The sequence below is a fragment of the Gallus gallus genome, chromosome 12 (genome assembly GCF_016699485.2).
Source record: "Gallus gallus isolate bGalGal1 chromosome 12, bGalGal1.mat.broiler.GRCg7b, whole genome shotgun sequence".
NCBI lineage: Eukaryota > Metazoa > Chordata > Aves > Galliformes > Phasianidae > Gallus > Gallus gallus.
The window spans coordinates 19,494,850-19,512,366 of NC_052543.1; the positions used below are offsets into that span (position 1 = coordinate 19,494,850).

Genomic DNA, 17,517 nt, shown 5'->3' on the forward strand with positions numbered 1-17,517 from the left:
TAACTCCAAGCATATCTGCAGAACTGAGTCATTGCAGCTGTGCATTCCCACTTCTCATTGTGCTGAGGGATATGAATACAAAACGAAGCAAGTTAAGAAGAGAGGCAACGTACTGTATAAACATTCTAAAAGAAGCCAAAGTACTTTACTCCCTCAACCTCAGGGCAAAAAAAAAAAATACTTGTCCCAACCCAAACATCTCTGCAGTGCTGTTACTGACTCCTTACCGTGCTAAGGATACAGCAATGCAGGCAATACCCACAAGCACCTTCATGTCCACGATGCCTACTGTCACATGCCCATTATTAACTCAGTACATGTGGCTCAGAACCTAAGGCCCCATTTACATCAGATAGTTAAAATATGCATCTGAAATACAGTACACGTGTACACAATCACATTAAAATCAAACAAATTGCACATTTAATATGAGTGGTGCTTAAGAATCACACTAGAATCAATGGCAGCCCATCTCCTTAAGCTCTGCTTGATTTCTATGTTTGTTTCAGTTTTTTGGTCTGTTTGTTTTAAGGTTAAGGACTGTGGGAGAAGAACAAGGGGAGGAAAGAACACTTCTCCAGGAAATGCACTGATCAGCATGGGAGGCAGGGAGGTGGAGAGGGATTACATTAAACAGCATCACTAACCTGTGCCTGCTGGCAATCCTATGGCAGTGCCTTCTTTTTTCTTTTGAGTGCTTTCTGTTTCCCTTTTACCACTTTTCTCCCACCGATTTTTTACTTGATCCACTAAAAATTGGAATTCGCTTCTGTGTTTGTTACCTGAAACATAGAAGTGTATTGCAGCACAACAAGCAGGCAGACCCTGCCACCGAACTACCGAGGCATACCAGAAACAAGTGAAAAGAACGCAAAATGAGCACAAGACACTGAATCAAAAACATTTCTGTTACAGCAAATGAAAATTAACTCCACGCTGCAATGTTCCACGTTCTGTTAACAGCCCAAATCCATGTTTATGCTTTCAGAACTACTCAGCAGCAAAGACACTGCATAAAAAGCATTTTAAGTTCTTGCACAGTAAAACTGTATTTGTTTCCTTCCTCTTAATATCACCACCTTTCTGTTTATTTGTTTTTCTAAACTCATTAAGTATTGCAACATTGGTTCCCAAGGTGCACTTTCCCAAAAAAGCTAACACAAGCTAATCAAGGCTATCAGCCCCATCCTGACAGCCTGGTTAGCACGCCTCTTGTTTTATTACCTTACAGCAGAGGGTAGCATCCTAGCTAGAGAGAAAGAGCAAAGGCTCTGGCCTACACTGTTACCTGCTTTAAAGCAGCTCTGGATTTTCTCATTTCTGCAGTAAAGCAATTCCATCGTAATAAGATGGTAAGCACAATGATGACAGCAGAGCAGCAAGATCCCAGGCCACAGCAAGTGAGAATTTGCTTAAATGTGAACGAAGTAGGCACAGAAATAAAGCAAAGCAGCTGCTTACCTTTAGGAGGCCTAAGGCACACAAGGATCTCCAGAGAGATACCCTCACCTCCACTGCCAACCCTTAAATGAGGGCTGGCAAGGGGTGGACCCTGGCTCCACCCATTCCAGTCACTCAGGTACACTGCATGCACCTGAGCTCCCCTGGGCTGGCCCTGCCTTCCCACCAGGTGCTCCATCACTGCTTCAAGCAATAACTTAGCATTTCCACTACAACTGTGCTTATGGACCAGGAAGAACCCCAGCAGGCAGAACAAGCACAAAACCAACAGGCGTCCTCAGCCTGGGGCAAGCTGAGTGCTGGGAAAGCTCAGCCCCCACTTCCTGTCCTCCCACAGCTCCCACCTTAGGCCAGGCCTGGCCTCTCCCCACCACCTCCTGTCAGGTTCTGCCCCACACAAGGAAACACATCTGAAATACTTTTCCCACATATTGTTTAGATCTTACTCCCTCCTGGCAGAGCTGAAGTCTCCACATAAGGTCAACAACTCCTTGTAGTAAAAAAAAAGGTCCTGCCCAAGATGCTTGTATGTGAAGCATGGCACATTTATTATATAATCCCTTTGGTCCTTCAGTTTTTCCAGCATTACCATTTTTTGTTGTTTTGTTTCAAGCTGCATCTACAAAGGTCTTCACATCACAACAAGTGTCCTGCCAATTCAGGGCACTGCTCAGATGCAATGTAAATCACAGCTGTGCTGAAGCTACATACCATGTGCAGCTCGTAAAACCATGGGTATTTCAGTAATAAAAACAATTGCAGACATAATTACAAATATTTCAAACACTAGACATAAATCACTGAGTGTCTGAATCCAAGTGGAAATTAAAAGACTTAGAAAGAGCAGCAGACTACTTTTTTGTTGTTGTTGTTTTGGTTTTTTTTGAAGCTTGAAATAGAAGCCTGCCCATGAGGAAAGCAGGAGGCTGACCCTAGCAGGGGGAAAGAAACATCCCAGTGCCATTGCTGAGCTCCCAAGGAGCAGAAGAAAGCTCCTGACTAGGACAACAGTGCTGGTTGTACCTTGCAGGACAGCAGTGAGTGGAGCACTGATGGCAGCTGCTCCAGGGCTACCAAGCACTGAGCTTTGGGTTTGTTCTTTAGAGCTGTTTAAGCTTTGCTGGGGAAAATACCCCACTGAGGGATTAATAAGTTCATGGGGAGTCTTTTTGTTGTTTGTTAGGGAGGTTGTTTGGGAAATTGGTTAGATTGGCGTTTTTGGTTTTGCTTTGTATTATATTGCTTGAGATTTCTGCAAGGCAAGAAAGCAATTATGAACCAGTTACTTGAAATTAGAAGAGAATGATTCAAAACCACAAACAGTGCATGTACAGCTGAAAAAAAAAATATTCTCAGGAATAGAAGCAAAAAGCAAGGGGAAAAAATTGCTAAAGATTGAGGCCCTTATTTAGCCTTTCCAGAAACCCAACTAAAATCAACAAAGCTAAATCTAGCTGCATTATGGCATAATTTATATGCCCGAAGCAACAGAAGAACACAAGGAAACAAGGGAAATGTGACCATATTGCAGATTTAAATACACCCCTAGGTATCATCAGAACAAGTTGTCCCTTCAGTGCTTTGCTCCTCCGTTGCAAAAGCTGAGAAGCTCCACGTGCACTGAACGCTGTTCTCCTGTCCTATGGTAACTTCCAAAGTGCAAGCACTGTGCAGGTGAAGTCCTGCAATACAACTCTTGGAAGAACTTCTGCTTCTAAACTAAGCCTAAAGACGGCTAAGCTGCTTAGATGGCTCAGAGGACAGACAGAGGGGTTTTGTTGGTGGTGGTTTGGTTGTTTTTTTTTTTTAAAGAAGATCAATTCATGAGGAAAATGGAGTGAAACTTGGATTTTACTCACGATAACTGGTGTGGATCTCATCTATTTCCTCCTCTGTCTGGTCCTTTGTAAAGGTCAGGCTCTACAGAAAACACACAAATGTTTATTTTCTAAGAGAAGAAGTTGATAAAGCTGCGTACTTTAAAACTAAAAACTAACTGGGGGAAGCTCAGTCATTCAGTGTTCTCACACCAGCTCTTAGTCTCCCATCCACAGACATAACACATGTTTAAAGTACACGCTGTCTTGCTTCGCTTTCACAAAGACAAAGGACTAAGCCAAAGTACCCCGGGTAACACCCGGCATGTGTGGGCCATGAAGTTCTCCCTAACCCTGGACAATAAATGTGCACCAAAAGTCACAAAAGTATCATATGTCATGGGAAAAGAACAGGCACTATTGCTAATAGGGAAGCAAGGAATGTGCTAGATAAATCCTAGAGAATTCTAGGAAGCAAAATATTCCCCACACTACCATGGAGGGTCAAAGTCTTCCAGTACAACCAAGGGGAACATTACTTAAGAATTTTTATTGCAATCAGAAAAAAAATCTCTTACTTCAACGGTTCGGACATAGAGACATCAGCACTGTACTAAGAACTGCCCATGACAAATGACTGATAGAAAATCAAGCAGGTTACAAGATGGCATATGCCAAGTCCAGCACGTAGTTCTGGCAATTGCCATAATAAAGTGACAGGCAGACACTGAGTGCCCACACTGCAATTCCTCCTGTCCGTCCCCCATTTAGGAACAAGGACGACCAGCTTACATTTTCACCACTTTTATTCAGTTCAAGCTGAACCCGAATCTTCTCATTCTTTGCCAGCTCTTTAACAATCTCTGCAACTGTTTGAAAACACAAGAAACAGATCATTAAACAGGAGTTGTTAGGGATGCAACAGCACTGAACAAAACGGCCACTAACAAATCACAGAGAGACAAACCCCAGCAGCTCCCAGCAGCGCCCGCTCCACCTCGAGCTGCACACACACAGTGCTCAGCTTCAAACAGTGCCCAGCACACATCCACTGGCAGCCAGCACTGCTCTGCCATGGCCGCAGCCCTGCAGCCCTCATCTCATTTCCTCTGGGTTAAGTTAATAGAAATATGCTATCTTTTTCAACCACATCTGAACCTTCTTCTACCACACCACGCTGTCTCTGTGACATAAAGGCAAGTTATTTATAAAGAGTTTTCATTATAGAGCGTATCTTTAAGTGGAAGTTGAAATAATGAAACACGCTGCTTATCTTATTTTTCCCTCCTAGCAGCACCTCCCGAGGCAGTGTGGAGCTGTCTGCAGGCTCCCATCCAAAGCCCATAGTCCAGGGATGGATTACAGCCTCCAACCATTAAGTCAGACACCTCAGCAGCACACAAACAGGCACAGCACTGTCTGCAGGGTTTGTTTTGACATTTACTTTTACAGACATGTTTCTACCCTTAATCATTGTCACAGAGCTCCGAGGTAGCTATGCAGATTACTAAAACAAATACTTGCACTAAGTGAAGCAGCCTGAGAACAAGAAGCTTATTGAGCTGTGAAGGAATAAAACCCGCTTAAAACTGGTTTAGGCAAAATCCAGGAATTTGGCACCTCTGCTTCCACAGAAGCTCAACAATTTGTACTTCATAGAGACCTTCGGTTCACTGCTACAGTGAACAGAAAATGCATGCCTGTGTCCTGAGCGCTGGTTTAATAGTTCACCCTTCATAAATAATTATTGAGCCAGAACTCCATAAAACCTTTGCATTATTTAGGTGATCCCAGCTGAAGCACCCTGCAGTGACCTGCGGAACTCTTCATTAGCTAGCTCGGATGAAATGCATGCACAGGGTCTTCGTGATGCTTCATGGCAAGCACTGAGTGAAGAACTGCTGCAAGAGGGCAGCAGCCCCCAGCATACCACCACAGCTAAGGGAGGGCCCTGTGCATGGCAGAGCTCCAGCCCCAGCAGCTCAGAGCAGGCACAAGGCTCCAGCCCGGCAGCACTGTGCTGCTACCCTGAGACATTCCTGCTGTGGATGAGCAGCACAGTGAATGTGAACACTGGGGGTGCCATCCCAACCTCCACGTACACCCCCTGCCCACACCAACAAAGCCAAGCCCGCCCATCCCAGCTACTGGGAGCACTGAACGCACACAGATGCAACGACAGCTTCTGGAAGAAGCTGTGAACATGCATCAGGACCTTGCTGTAAACATGAAGAGAAAAGGGATCAGCTATGGGGTGAGGAACACCATTGCCCAGCCGCCCACCTGGGCTGTACCACCAGCAGCCCCTGCCAGCAGCAGGCTGAGCACTGCCAGCACCCAGCAGGAGTGCTGCGGGACCCCAGCGCCTGTACTGCTCCAGAGAGCTGCATCACAGCTGGTCCTGCCAGAGACTGCTTCCAAAGGGCTGTCTGCCATCAGCTTCCAATCAGATACAGAGCAATGCAGACAGAAATCCCAAGTCTGTCACACGTCTGTGTATTTGCGCCGTTACTGCTATCACTCGCACAACTGAGAGGTGACAAATACCAGCTTTAAAGAAAAGCGTATTTTCTGCTTGTATAAAGTAGAATAGATCAAGATGCCATTCAAGGTGTAAGAAATGGCCCCACTGCATGCAAAACCAGGCAACACAAACGCACACAAAGAGCCTGCAGTGATACAAACTTTCCTAGTACTTCTAACTTACCCGATTTGGGATTTAGAGAATCACACTGAGCATTATACACGTGCACAAATTCTTGGTGCCTTTTGATGAGCTGCTGACGGCTCCCATGGGAAGACAGGCCGTGCTCCTTCAGCTTCTTCTTCAAGTCGCGATCAGAGAGCAAGTTGTACACAACCTTGGGCATGGGCTTCCTTTTGTGAGCAGAACTGCAAAAGGGAAAGAAAACAACCCTTTTTTTAATTAATGCTCCTACTAGGAATCCAAATGCTGACTTGCATTCTTTCAGTGCATCCCCCAGGAACACTATCTTGCATTATACTTTCTTAAATCCCAAGCAGTCTAGACAAAACAAGCAAAATATATTATTAGGGACGTGGGCCCGACACTAAAGAGAGATCTGGCTTTTATTCTCATTCATTAGGAATAGTGGAAACAGTAAAAACATCCCAAATGTAAATCAAAATGCAACATCAGATTCCTGTGTTAGTTTACCATTTATTCATCTTCAAAACCCTCTAGCTCGTGAATTGCAATCTCAGCATGACTGAGTAAATTAAGAGCTTTAACAAAGTTACTTCCTAATTTAAGGTTCATGGGACTTGGATAAAACCACACACAGTGAAAGTTCCTCACAGCTGTCAAGTCTGATCAGTTAACCACAGCAGCCTATGTTTCTGCTAGTAAGTAAAAAAAGACTGAAGGTTACACTTCTGATGTGAATGTAGCAGCTGTAACAAACTCTACGGTGGAGGCTTAAATTCAAAGACACACACGAACCTTATGAAATTTAACATCTTAAAGAACAGACCTTCACCTGAGTAATTTGAAGAGAACTGCAGTGAGCAGAGGAAGGTACAGTTTTCACTTTTTAACTTGACAAGTAGTGAAGCAATTTTCTTTTGGCCCATCTGAATCAGAGGAAACAACTCATTCACCAGATGAAAAATGGGAACAAGTGTTACAAAACAAAATTGTAATGTTAGTGGATAGCAATCTGATGACAATAACGTACAAAGCTTCACAACCTATGTTAAATTCCTTAAAGCATCACTCAGTATTTTCTTGCCACTAAAAACAAACAAAAAAACCCACCACCACTTCCGCTGGTTAGCCATAATACTTCTTTGAAAGAGGAAAATTATTGCTATGGTATATATACAGCAGATCCAGACTGACATGTAACAAGAAAAGCACAACACACTGTATTGCAGCCCAGCTACTGCTGCTGCTCGGTTCTGCAGTGCAGAGGAACCCACGAGCACACACGAGTCCTCAGCCCTCTCCTACCTCCTGAGGCAGTCCTTCTTTTCCTCTCTGCTCAGACAGCTGTCCAGGTGTTTGTTGATGTACTCCTCTGGAATAGCAACTCCACAAACAGGGCAGTCCACTGGAAGAAAGTGAGAGTGCTTTCACTACTCCATACCTCACAGCAAGAATCAAGCTGAAAACCTGTCGTTGAATGAAATGAAAATCCAGACTTCCAAGTTTGCTTTTTTTTTGTTTTTTAATAAAAAGGCAGATTGATCCAGAACCTTTTGAGCCCTTATCTGCACTCCAGAGCACTCTCCCCATTCTATGCACCACCAGAACGCATCTCACCTTTCTCCCTGCAGCTGGAGGGCATGAAAACTGTAGTAAAATTATAGAATAATACACACGGTACAAAGAAAGCTCAGTACCAATGTAAATATAAGTGTGTTTTTGAGATGATGCCTCTCATTTTTGCAACATTTCACTTTACTTTATTTCAATAAAGCAGCATAGCACAAATCTGTGCATGTTAACACTGTTCCCCAATCTGTGTCTCACCGTTATGTCAGCACATGGGGTGGTAAACCTTACAGGAATTCTATGATCCAACCATGCGCCATTTTTTGGAAGCTCCTCTAACATAACATTATGACTTCTGCTTGGAGACTCACAAATGCCCTACAGCACAGTCCCATCCACGTCAGAACTCCTCCTGCATCAGATTAGCAAGAAATACCTCTAAAGGCCACTTGTAAAGACAGTCAAAAACAGAATACCTGCCTTTTACAGTTACCTTCTGTACACTGTCAAAAACAAAAGGCTAACTGTAAATGAGCAGTATGAGAGGGATTCTTTAACCACTATCCTCTGTACTGTCACAAAGAAAGTCAACTTGGTTTCAGAAAACAAAGCAAAACACAATCTAGCAAAAACACCATGAAATGCTGTAGGAATTCAGAGTTCATTGGCAATACTGCTCTGCAATTTCTGACTACAACAGTTAATTAGGACAGTTACATTAACACATAGTTATGAGCAACCTATTACTTTGTCTGAATATAGCACTTCAGCTGTTAACACAGCAACCAATCATCCTTACAAGGAGAACTTCAGCACTGCCTCTTTGAGTTTCTCATTTATGTTCTTTGACCAACTACTTTGCACTCCTGGAAGTAATTTCTATGTAATGCATACTTGAGGACTAACTACAGTCATAAAATGGTCAGCAAGTGAAGACTTCAACTGCTTAAGAATAAACGAGGTAAAATTTCCTATCAGTTGTAAATTACTAATATGAGCAAGTCTGATGCATAGAACTAGAAAACAGACCAGCTGGCTAAGTTGACAATATTTTCCTACAGCTACTTTTCTAGCCGAGTTACATTTTAAGCAGTGTTTACCTGGCTAATGAATAAATATGAATTCCCAGGTCCCAGTCAAATAAATTGCTAAACAAAAGAATAAATAAATACGAACTATTAAGTCTGAGTGTTCTACTCCAACCAGCTCCACACTGGTCCTCTCCAACTCAGACATCCTACAATTCTCTAAGGCTTCTAATGGAAAAGCTTCCTGCCATCATATCTAAATTATGAAGGCACTGCCAATTTTGTTGTAGTTGATTAGTATAAATGAACATTTTCGTGCTTCAGTACATTAGCATTAACACTTCAAGGTTACAGAAGATAAAGCAGAAGATACAGAAGATAAAGCCTACAGGTAGGAACATCAACAAAACTGAAACCATGACCATTTTGGTTGTGGGTGCACCCCTCAAATAACAAACATTATGAAATATTTTGCTTCTGGTTACTGAGGATAAGCAAGAACAACAAACATTAGTGTCTGTCTGCTCATGAAAGGGAAGAAGAGAAAATTACTTCACTTCCTACTGAGTAAATTTGTTGTGCAACTATTGTTTTTTAGAGTTGTTATTCAAGACAAAGGAATCTGTAAGAGTCAAACTCAGTTTAATTACTTGGTATCAGCCCAAACTCCCTCATCAAGAATATGCTCGTAGCAGTAATGTGAATGAAGCATAACCCAGCTAGACAGGAAGCGTCTGAGCATGCCAATGCTCTAATTGCAGATCAGAACAGTGCAGGAGATGGATGCCACAGACTGACGCACACAGCCAGATGCAACCACAGACTTGGGGAAGCGAGCAGAACAAAAGCAAAAAATTAAGTATCTCACCTTTGTTGACTACTTTTACCACAGACGTAGAAGGCTTCTCACCACTGTTGGTGCCTTCAGAACACTCTCTTGATCCTGCTTTGTTGTCTTTGCTACCAGCCTCTGGAGAACTGCTGCTGCTGCTATGATGTTCCTCAGTTTTGCAAACTTTCCAATCTGTTCCTGCCAGACCATCTGTCTTTGTCAGGGTACAAACATTCTCCTTTTTCAAGAAGCTGTCAATCACTGGCACCTCTTCTTTTACAACTGGCAAAGACGCAGGAGTCTTGGAGTGGTTTTTGCCAATTGAACGCCTACTACAAGCCAATGGAGATGATATCAGTGGTGTATCCAAGACCAACTGGACCAGCTGTTGCCTAGAAGCATCCAGAAGACAACGGTTAGCTACATCTAACAGTTTTGTTAGCTCTTTCTCTGAAAACAGCTGGAGTTTTTCCTCCATTCCTTCCCCTCCGAGCAGTTGCTAACACGAAGCACTTGGGAATCATCTCGCCCACACAAACCAGGAGCGTCCCAGTTCAGTGTTACCATGCTCTACAGATCACAAAAATCAGTTTCCCAGTTTATAAGCAAAACAAAACACATTTCATTTTGCAAATGTCATAAAATAAGCATCAACATATCACATGCAACACAAAGAACAACAAGTTTCCCCTCTTGCTTGAGGACTGTAGATAACTGCTTTCAGGACAGTGCTCCAAGCACTGGATCAGCTGTGACAAAGGCTTACCAGAAAGTTTTTGTGTTCTTTGTCCCCTCCTGCTGGGGATCTCCAGAGCACAGCCCAACAGACACCCACCAAAACAACAACCAAACACCTGTCAGCTCGTGAGACTGAGCGTTAGGTAACCCCAGCTATTGTGCTACACTCCTCAATGATGATGAGACAACAGGCACAAACGCTCTACTGTTTTCACAGCTAGAGTGAGAGGAAGACCACAGGTACCACACTTAAGGGCTGCTTTGACAACACACACACCCTGGGGGCACAGAGTTCAGGTCACCCACACACAGGAGCCAGAAGTACCCGTACAGCCCCTCACCTGCTCCTTTCACATCCTACTGCCCTCCTTCACAGCCTGCACACAACCTTCCTGCTGAGCTCCCCATGCAGCAACGCCTGCACAGCTGCCCAGGTCATTAGCAGCCATCCATCTCCCTGCCCTGCTGCTGCTCCCAGGCTGTTCTTTCCCCTCGTGATAAGCAGGTGGGGAAAGCCTCCCCCCTGCTCCTCTTTACAGCAGGGTAAGGCAAGGTGGGAGGAAGAGGAAGAAGGGGCAGCTTCTGAGGACACTGAGGAGTCCAGGAGCCACTGCCAACAGCAGCACTGCACTCCGGCACCTCAGGGCCCCCACCTTGCCATGCACCCTGCATGTACTACAGAGCAGGAGGACAGGGCTCTGTTCAGGGCAGGGCTATCAGCGCGATGCTATCTCCTCCCAGAGACAAACCCCCACGCTGCCATAGAGCCACACAGTATGCCTGCTATCCCTCAGACACATGTATAACCCTAAAAGAGCACAAACAAGTCTGTAACACCACAAAGCCCTCCACATCCATAGCACACTGACCTCCTCAAGCACTAGGTACCTTCTGTGCATTTTTACTACAGCTGCTGCTCAGCAAGTACACGCTCTTCATTTAAGCGCCATGACTTGACAGCTTGGATTTTGGCAATTCTGTCCCCCTGAGGTGACAAAGCCTGTGAAAAGAGAACAGCCGGGGGAGTCAAGCTTCATTTCTGAGCCTCCCCTTAGGGTCCAAAACCATACAACTTTCTGATATACGACCTCCTTGTTCTGACATAAGCACAGCACAGGGTGCTGGTCAGACCTCAGCTGTTTCAGGCCATGCCTGCACTTAACCAGCCCACTAAGGTGAAGAGAAAGGAGCTCAAACCAGGCACTGCAGCACAGCAGGAACATGGTGCTCATGCAGCATTTGTGGAACAGAAAGGATTGCCCCTGAGACACACAGCTCTACATTCTCAATTTGCAAAGTTTTTAACTCAGAAAGAATAAATAAGAGTTGACATAATTTGGATTACTATTCATTTTCTGTAAAAAAGCAAGAGACACTTGGTGACACCTCTTTGGAACAAGCACTGCCATTGAATTGTTTCTTGCCCATAATGAGAGTGAAATACAGGTGTGCTTTATGGTTGTGCAGCTGAAGATGTTTCAGTGTTAGGTAACTACTTAGAAAACTCACCAGTCTTTTAAGGCAAAGATTCATCACACATCTGAGAAGAACTAATATGTATACACAGATGTTTTTAGAAGGTACCTAAGTCACCAGGTGAGCCCACAGTCACACTGCTTCAAGGTCAGTTTCTAGTGAATAAACAGAACACTGAGCTCAGCACACTTAGCATTGTGCAGCAGTTATATTGGAGCAAGACTCAAAGCCCAGCCCGGAGTTCAAGTTTCCTGGATTACCGTATGCAATGAGCACATCTGTCAGTAGCAGTTCTCATGCATCCCAAGGCACTGTGACTTTCTGCAGTACAAACAAGCACAATTAAGCGTGGCAGCAAAACTATGTTCTTCTATCTGCACATGCCTAGATATGGACTGGAAGTTCTTCAGGAGGTTAATTCCCCGGCTGACACAAATACAGAGTGGATGAGACACTGCTGCCATAGGATCAGCTTCACGGGAAACTCAGGAGCCAACTGAATGGGAACATGAACAGAGTGCCTTTACACAACCCTGTCCCAGCCCTGCTTCACATTTGCTTTCAACAAGGGCCATATTTCATCCTAAAGTGCAGAAAGTTCTGACACACTACTGCTGCCCAGGGCCATTAGCAGCAATAACAGGCATATTAAGCGTCTCACCTGCTGCAGATAAATGCACAACATTTTTCAGCTTACAGGTTACAAACTGCAGCCTCAGAGGAGCTGACACAACGGTGGAAATGCAGAAACAGTGATTTCTTCAGACTTCCCAGGTTTCCACCCAGCAGCCAACCATTACGGTAGATAAGCAAACAGCTCATCTTTTCAGTGCATTTCCTACTGCTTTGGAGAGCTCCTCCTCCTATCAGAGTAACACAGTCCGTACCTGTCAAGTACTGCTGTTGATTTTCTCCCAGCATATACTCCTTAGCTAGCACATAATCACCATGGATTCACACTGCCTGACAGCACTCCTAGAAGTCAAGCCTCACATCAGCCTCTTTCCGCCAGGCTTTCCCCTCATTCACTGTTTCACCGCATCTCTCTCTCAGGACACACCACATCACCACAGCTCACAGCATCCTGGATCCTCTGAAGAGGGCTCTGCCCACACACTGCTGTCCCTCAGGAAAGCTCAGCACCCAGGTGACGTGCTGTGCCAAGGGACAGGCTTCTGAGCTGGGAGGGAGAGCCACAGCACAGAGCCCCGAGTGTACCAGCACCCCTCTCTGAATGCAATAGCTAACACTTGCACAAAGACAGCCAGAATTGTCACCACCAGATATGCAGCTCACCTAGAGATTGATTCAGGTGATAAATGTTAGCACATGTTTTTCAGAAAGCTTTTCACTTTGTATGGCTTTTTCCAGCTACCTCCACCTAGATTATCTACTCTGTGCTCTTATGAATTTACCACAGACTACTGTCAGCTTGGAGAGGTTTTAGCAGATACAGTTTTACCTTGCTGGCACAGAAGCAATAAATGCGTCATAGCTGACAAACCTGTTTAACGGCACTGCATACCTTCCCAGTGGTGAAATATGAACCAACAAGATGTTAGTGTGGCCTTATGTCCGCTGTTGTGACCCAAAAGCCCCTCTGACCCCCATCCTCATCAACGGACAGTTTGGGCTGGGCAAAGAGCTACAGTTCTTGCAGTTTAGCTGTGAACAGACATCCATCTCGGCACACTGCGCCTGATAAAAACACTGTTATAAAGGAAAGGCAGCACAAGTAGCACTACCATTAGCAAGGACTGACAAATCCTGCCTGCAAAGCACTGCACAACAATCCAGGAGAACAGAGCAAAGGCTGCTCTTCATGGGCAGCAGGAACCTGCAGGGTGCAGGTGAGAGCGCTGCGCTCCCTTCATGCATTCATTGCTTGGTCCCTTGATGTGCACAAGAGCACAGCGTGGGCAGTTCTGGCCCCTGCTAAGGCAGTACTCGCTGAGCGAAGCCGAGCACCAATCACCACGACAGCTCCAGCTCTGCAAACACAGCCACGCGCTGAGCACCACAGTCAGTGCGATCAGCACTCAGGTCTACTTGGAACAATTCCCATTCCCATGCACATGCTGACCTTGGAGCACAGCTTTTACTTCGCCAAGTACTCAAGCATTAACATTTCCTTTCCCTACAGGCCCTACTTAAAAACATATTTGCATTTTTTGAAATATTGAAAGCCTTAATGCCTAATTTTCACAAATGCTGAATTACCTGAGGCTGGAAGTAAAGGCATGATGGACTTCAAGAACTTCACACGTTTCAAAAATTAGACCCTGGAGTTTGGATTTGTTTTGGGGGAGGCCAAAGGGAAAGAGAAGCGGGGGGGAGGAGCCAGAAGAAGACACATCCTGTACAGCATCTCTAGGCAGAAAACACTCCTACATTGTACGGATAGCAGCACACAGCGTTCTGCACCAAGCAGCCCCCTAACTCAGGGCTGTCTGCAGAGCAAATGCAGTGCCAGGCTGTAAGAGGAACCAACGTAGGGTGCCCAGCATCTGAAGCAATGCAAAAGTTTGCTCACTGTCTGCATTCCTCTTCTGCTTCAGTCCAGCAGTTACCTTTGTAAGCCATTCGCCACCAGGAGTTTCTCAGTGAGACCCGGAGGAGCTCTGCTCCCACACCTCGCCCCCAGCGAGGACCAGGACACCACCACCACTTCAGGCTTATTGATCCAACTTCATGTTGAGAAATTGATTGAACTCCAAGTCACAGAAGGAAAGGTTATTGAACCGCTCTGCTAAGATTTATACTGATCCATTAAAGCAGTCCAAAAAATTAACGGTTAGGATTCATTATCATAATGGATCCAAGTCAGCACTACCTGTTCCCTATGAAATTAGATGTTACCAAAATACAGTAATCCATTTATCAGTAAGAAACACTGAAGGCAGAGTTCAAGCTAAAATGTTGGAACTGCAGAATTTCCATTCTTGAAATAAAATCAATTAAATCTAATAGCAGTCATACAAAAGATTAGTTCTTTGTCACACAGAAACTCTATTAAGAAACAAAGCCATAAGAAGAACTATGCTTCCTGTCACTTATAAAGCCAAGAATCCCACTGATTTAAATCTCCAGATTCATTTCAGTAAGAAGTGCCCTATCATACATCTTCCACAGTCATAGGAACACCTGCAGAACACGGGGCAGTCACACGGCTGCCTCCAGGCAAAAGCAAGCAGAGCTCACACGTCTCCTGCAGTATGCATTTACCACATCACATTGATTTTGGACTTCTTTTAAAGGGATGAGATCCAAAGTGAATCAAACCAAACAGAAAAGAAGGTGCAAGCACGATATTCCATGACAACGCTCCAAGTCAAACCTCCCTTTGGACTGCCAACCTAGAGATGGCATTCATAAGATCACAGCATACCTGGCAGAACTGAAGCTCTTCACTAGCTCATCTAACGTCCGGTTGTTCTTCAGGTCAGATTCCGAGACAGCCTGTGAGGGGAAAAGAAAAGAGAGGAAGAAAGGAAAACAAACAGTCAAATAAAGAGAGGAAGAAAGGAAAACAAACAGTCAAATACCATGAAAACAGCAAGTATCCTGAAAGTGTCCAAGTGACCTATAATTTCTGTGCATCTGTGCTTCAGCCACCAGCCCCCAGACTGTTCTGTGAATAAGGATGCATAGAGCATAAGCATTCTTTCCTTAAAAACATTTCCATTAAGAACATCCCTGCTGTGCAGCGCAGCTCTGCCATCCCCAGAAGGCCACACAGCACAGTCCTTGCATTGACCCCTGCGTGGTCCGTGGCTGCTTCTAAAGCTGTGCAGGAATGGGAAGTGCGGCCTCTCAGCCACAGAACATTGAAGTGCTTTAACTCCAACACTCACGTTTCAAATACTGCCTATTATAAACAAATCAGGAGGTAACACTGAATACTTCATGACAGATTTAGTACACAGCTCAGAGCCAAAACTGAGCTTTTATGCTGCATCTGTTTTTGCTGACTGAAAAGTACCAGAGAAATTCACCTACTGCAGAGATCAGAGCACCACACCTTGAACAAACAGCTGTATCCAGAAAGGGAAGGTGGCAGAACATGACCAGAATTAAAGACAACCACTTCAACCACTCACCACACAGCACGTTGGACACTGAGTTTTGTAGGACAAAAACTTCCGTATGCAAAGGGAACAATCTGGAAAAAAAGAAGATATGGCTTTTGACAGGTCTCCTTTCACATGCAGTTTAATGTGTATACATATGTGTGTGTGCGCGTGTGTCTATACATATATATATACACATATACATATGCACACACACACATATATGCAAACATATATATGTTTTCCTATCTACATATGTAAGCTATGCCACAATACACCAGTACTGAAACGATACCATTTTTCCACAGAACTAAATAGGTCTGATTTTGCTAGAGGGTGATCTTCAATGCAAACATCTCGGAATGTTTAATCTCAGTCTCTCTGTCAAAAGCAGAGGTGCCTTTTTGTTCCATTAAAGCAAGACAAGCAAGCTCAGCCTGCAGCCACCTCTAAGGGACAACGAGGTGCTTCCCCATCCCCAGCAGCACACTGCACTGCTCCCCAACACCACTGATGAGGAACCACCTTCATCCCTGCAAGGTGAAACTGCCCCACACAAACTCTCCACCCACACTTCTTTCCCCAGAATCTCTGAAAAACAGAACCAACATGTTTACTGAGAAGAGCGGCTAAGAATGGTGAGAAACAGCACTGGAACACACAGTGAGAGGCAGCTTAAATGCTTCCTGGTAAAAGCAAGTCACATCACCACCAGAGGATCAATCCTCCAATAGCCAGGGAGGAGCACTAAGGGGCGATGGGTGCAAACAGATTACAGATGGCTGCAAGCCCCACAACGGAGCATTAAGAAAACCAAGAGAAAAAAAGTTCTGCCAGCAAATGCAAAGGTAGATGCATCTCCTCTTAACCTATTTATGAACAATCACTCATTAACAGGAGAGGACTTTTTGGTCCACTGGACTGAAGAAACCACAGACAACCTAGTAGGAAACACTTCAGAATATCTTAATTTACAGAGGAAAACAGAAGCTTGCTGCAAATCGCAGGGGAGGATCAGACAAGAACCTGCCAAACAAGGCAGGCAGCCCCTTTGGAAGTCAGAGAAAGCAGAGCCAAGCCACAGGCAGCTCTGACATGCCTGCTGCAAAATGTTCCCGGGGCAGGCGTGCCCTTCTCAGTGCCTATAGCTTTGCCAAGCTAAAGTAAATTTCACCACCGAGCTACAATGTCCCCCATCATGTAAGGAAGAAGTGCTACTGTTTGTGAATAAAACAATTGTAAGCCTTTATTTGAACGTGAGAACACAGTGTGCTTTCCCCTACTTGGACTCCCAGTGAAGCACTTTGCTACCGCACCCAGCAGGCAGCAGCTCCACACAGACAGCTGTACCTCCTAACACTTCATGGTCTCAGCAGTACAGTTTGGGTTTTGTTCAGCCCTTCCACCAAAGGGCTACACGTTTCGTAAGGAAACGCAGAACCTGAGACCTCCGAGCAACACATTGGTAAGTAACGAATAGTCCAACCACGACTGCCCTGGGAAACTCTACGGGAGAGAAAAGTCTCATGAAGACATTTCTTAATAATTTTCTGTCACCCACAGAAAGGAGCAGAAGGTTTGGTCAGCCCACGGGGCCGCCGCGTTTTGGCCGGAGCTCCTTGTATTGCACAGGGAGATGCAGCGGAGCAGCGCTGCTGTGAACTGCGCGGAGCAGAGGGAAAGGTGTCCTCACTGCCCGCTGCTGACCGGCCCGAGTGACAGCCGGCCTCGGCCCGCGTCGTGGAACCGCGCGCCTTCTGCCACAGCTGCCTGCAAGCCGCTGCCTGCAGGGCGGCACGGAGCGCTCCGGGACCCCGCACACAACACGGGCAGAGCTGTGCAGGGCACGGAGCGGCGG

The 17,517-nt window shown here is 45.2% G+C and overlaps 1 protein-coding gene across 1 annotated transcript in view; it reads right to left on the reverse strand.

Annotated features, from left to right (window-relative positions):
- RAD18 (RAD18, E3 ubiquitin protein ligase) overlaps nucleotides 1-17,517 on the reverse strand; it is a 34,276-nt gene that overhangs the window by 16,241 nt on the left and 518 nt on the right. The window contains exons 3-10 of the mRNA NM_001030603.3: nucleotides 15,690-15,751; nucleotides 14,978-15,048; nucleotides 9,412-9,767; nucleotides 7,252-7,351; nucleotides 5,986-6,170; nucleotides 4,071-4,147; nucleotides 3,321-3,381; nucleotides 648-782 (exon numbers count right to left, since the gene is read on the reverse strand). Coding sequence (NP_001025774.2) covers nucleotides 648-782; nucleotides 3,321-3,381; nucleotides 4,071-4,147; nucleotides 5,986-6,170; nucleotides 7,252-7,351; nucleotides 9,412-9,767; nucleotides 14,978-15,048; nucleotides 15,690-15,751 — 1,047 coding nt within the window. The remainder of the gene's footprint in view (nucleotides 1-647; nucleotides 783-3,320; nucleotides 3,382-4,070; nucleotides 4,148-5,985; nucleotides 6,171-7,251; nucleotides 7,352-9,411; nucleotides 9,768-14,977; nucleotides 15,049-15,689; nucleotides 15,752-17,517) is intronic.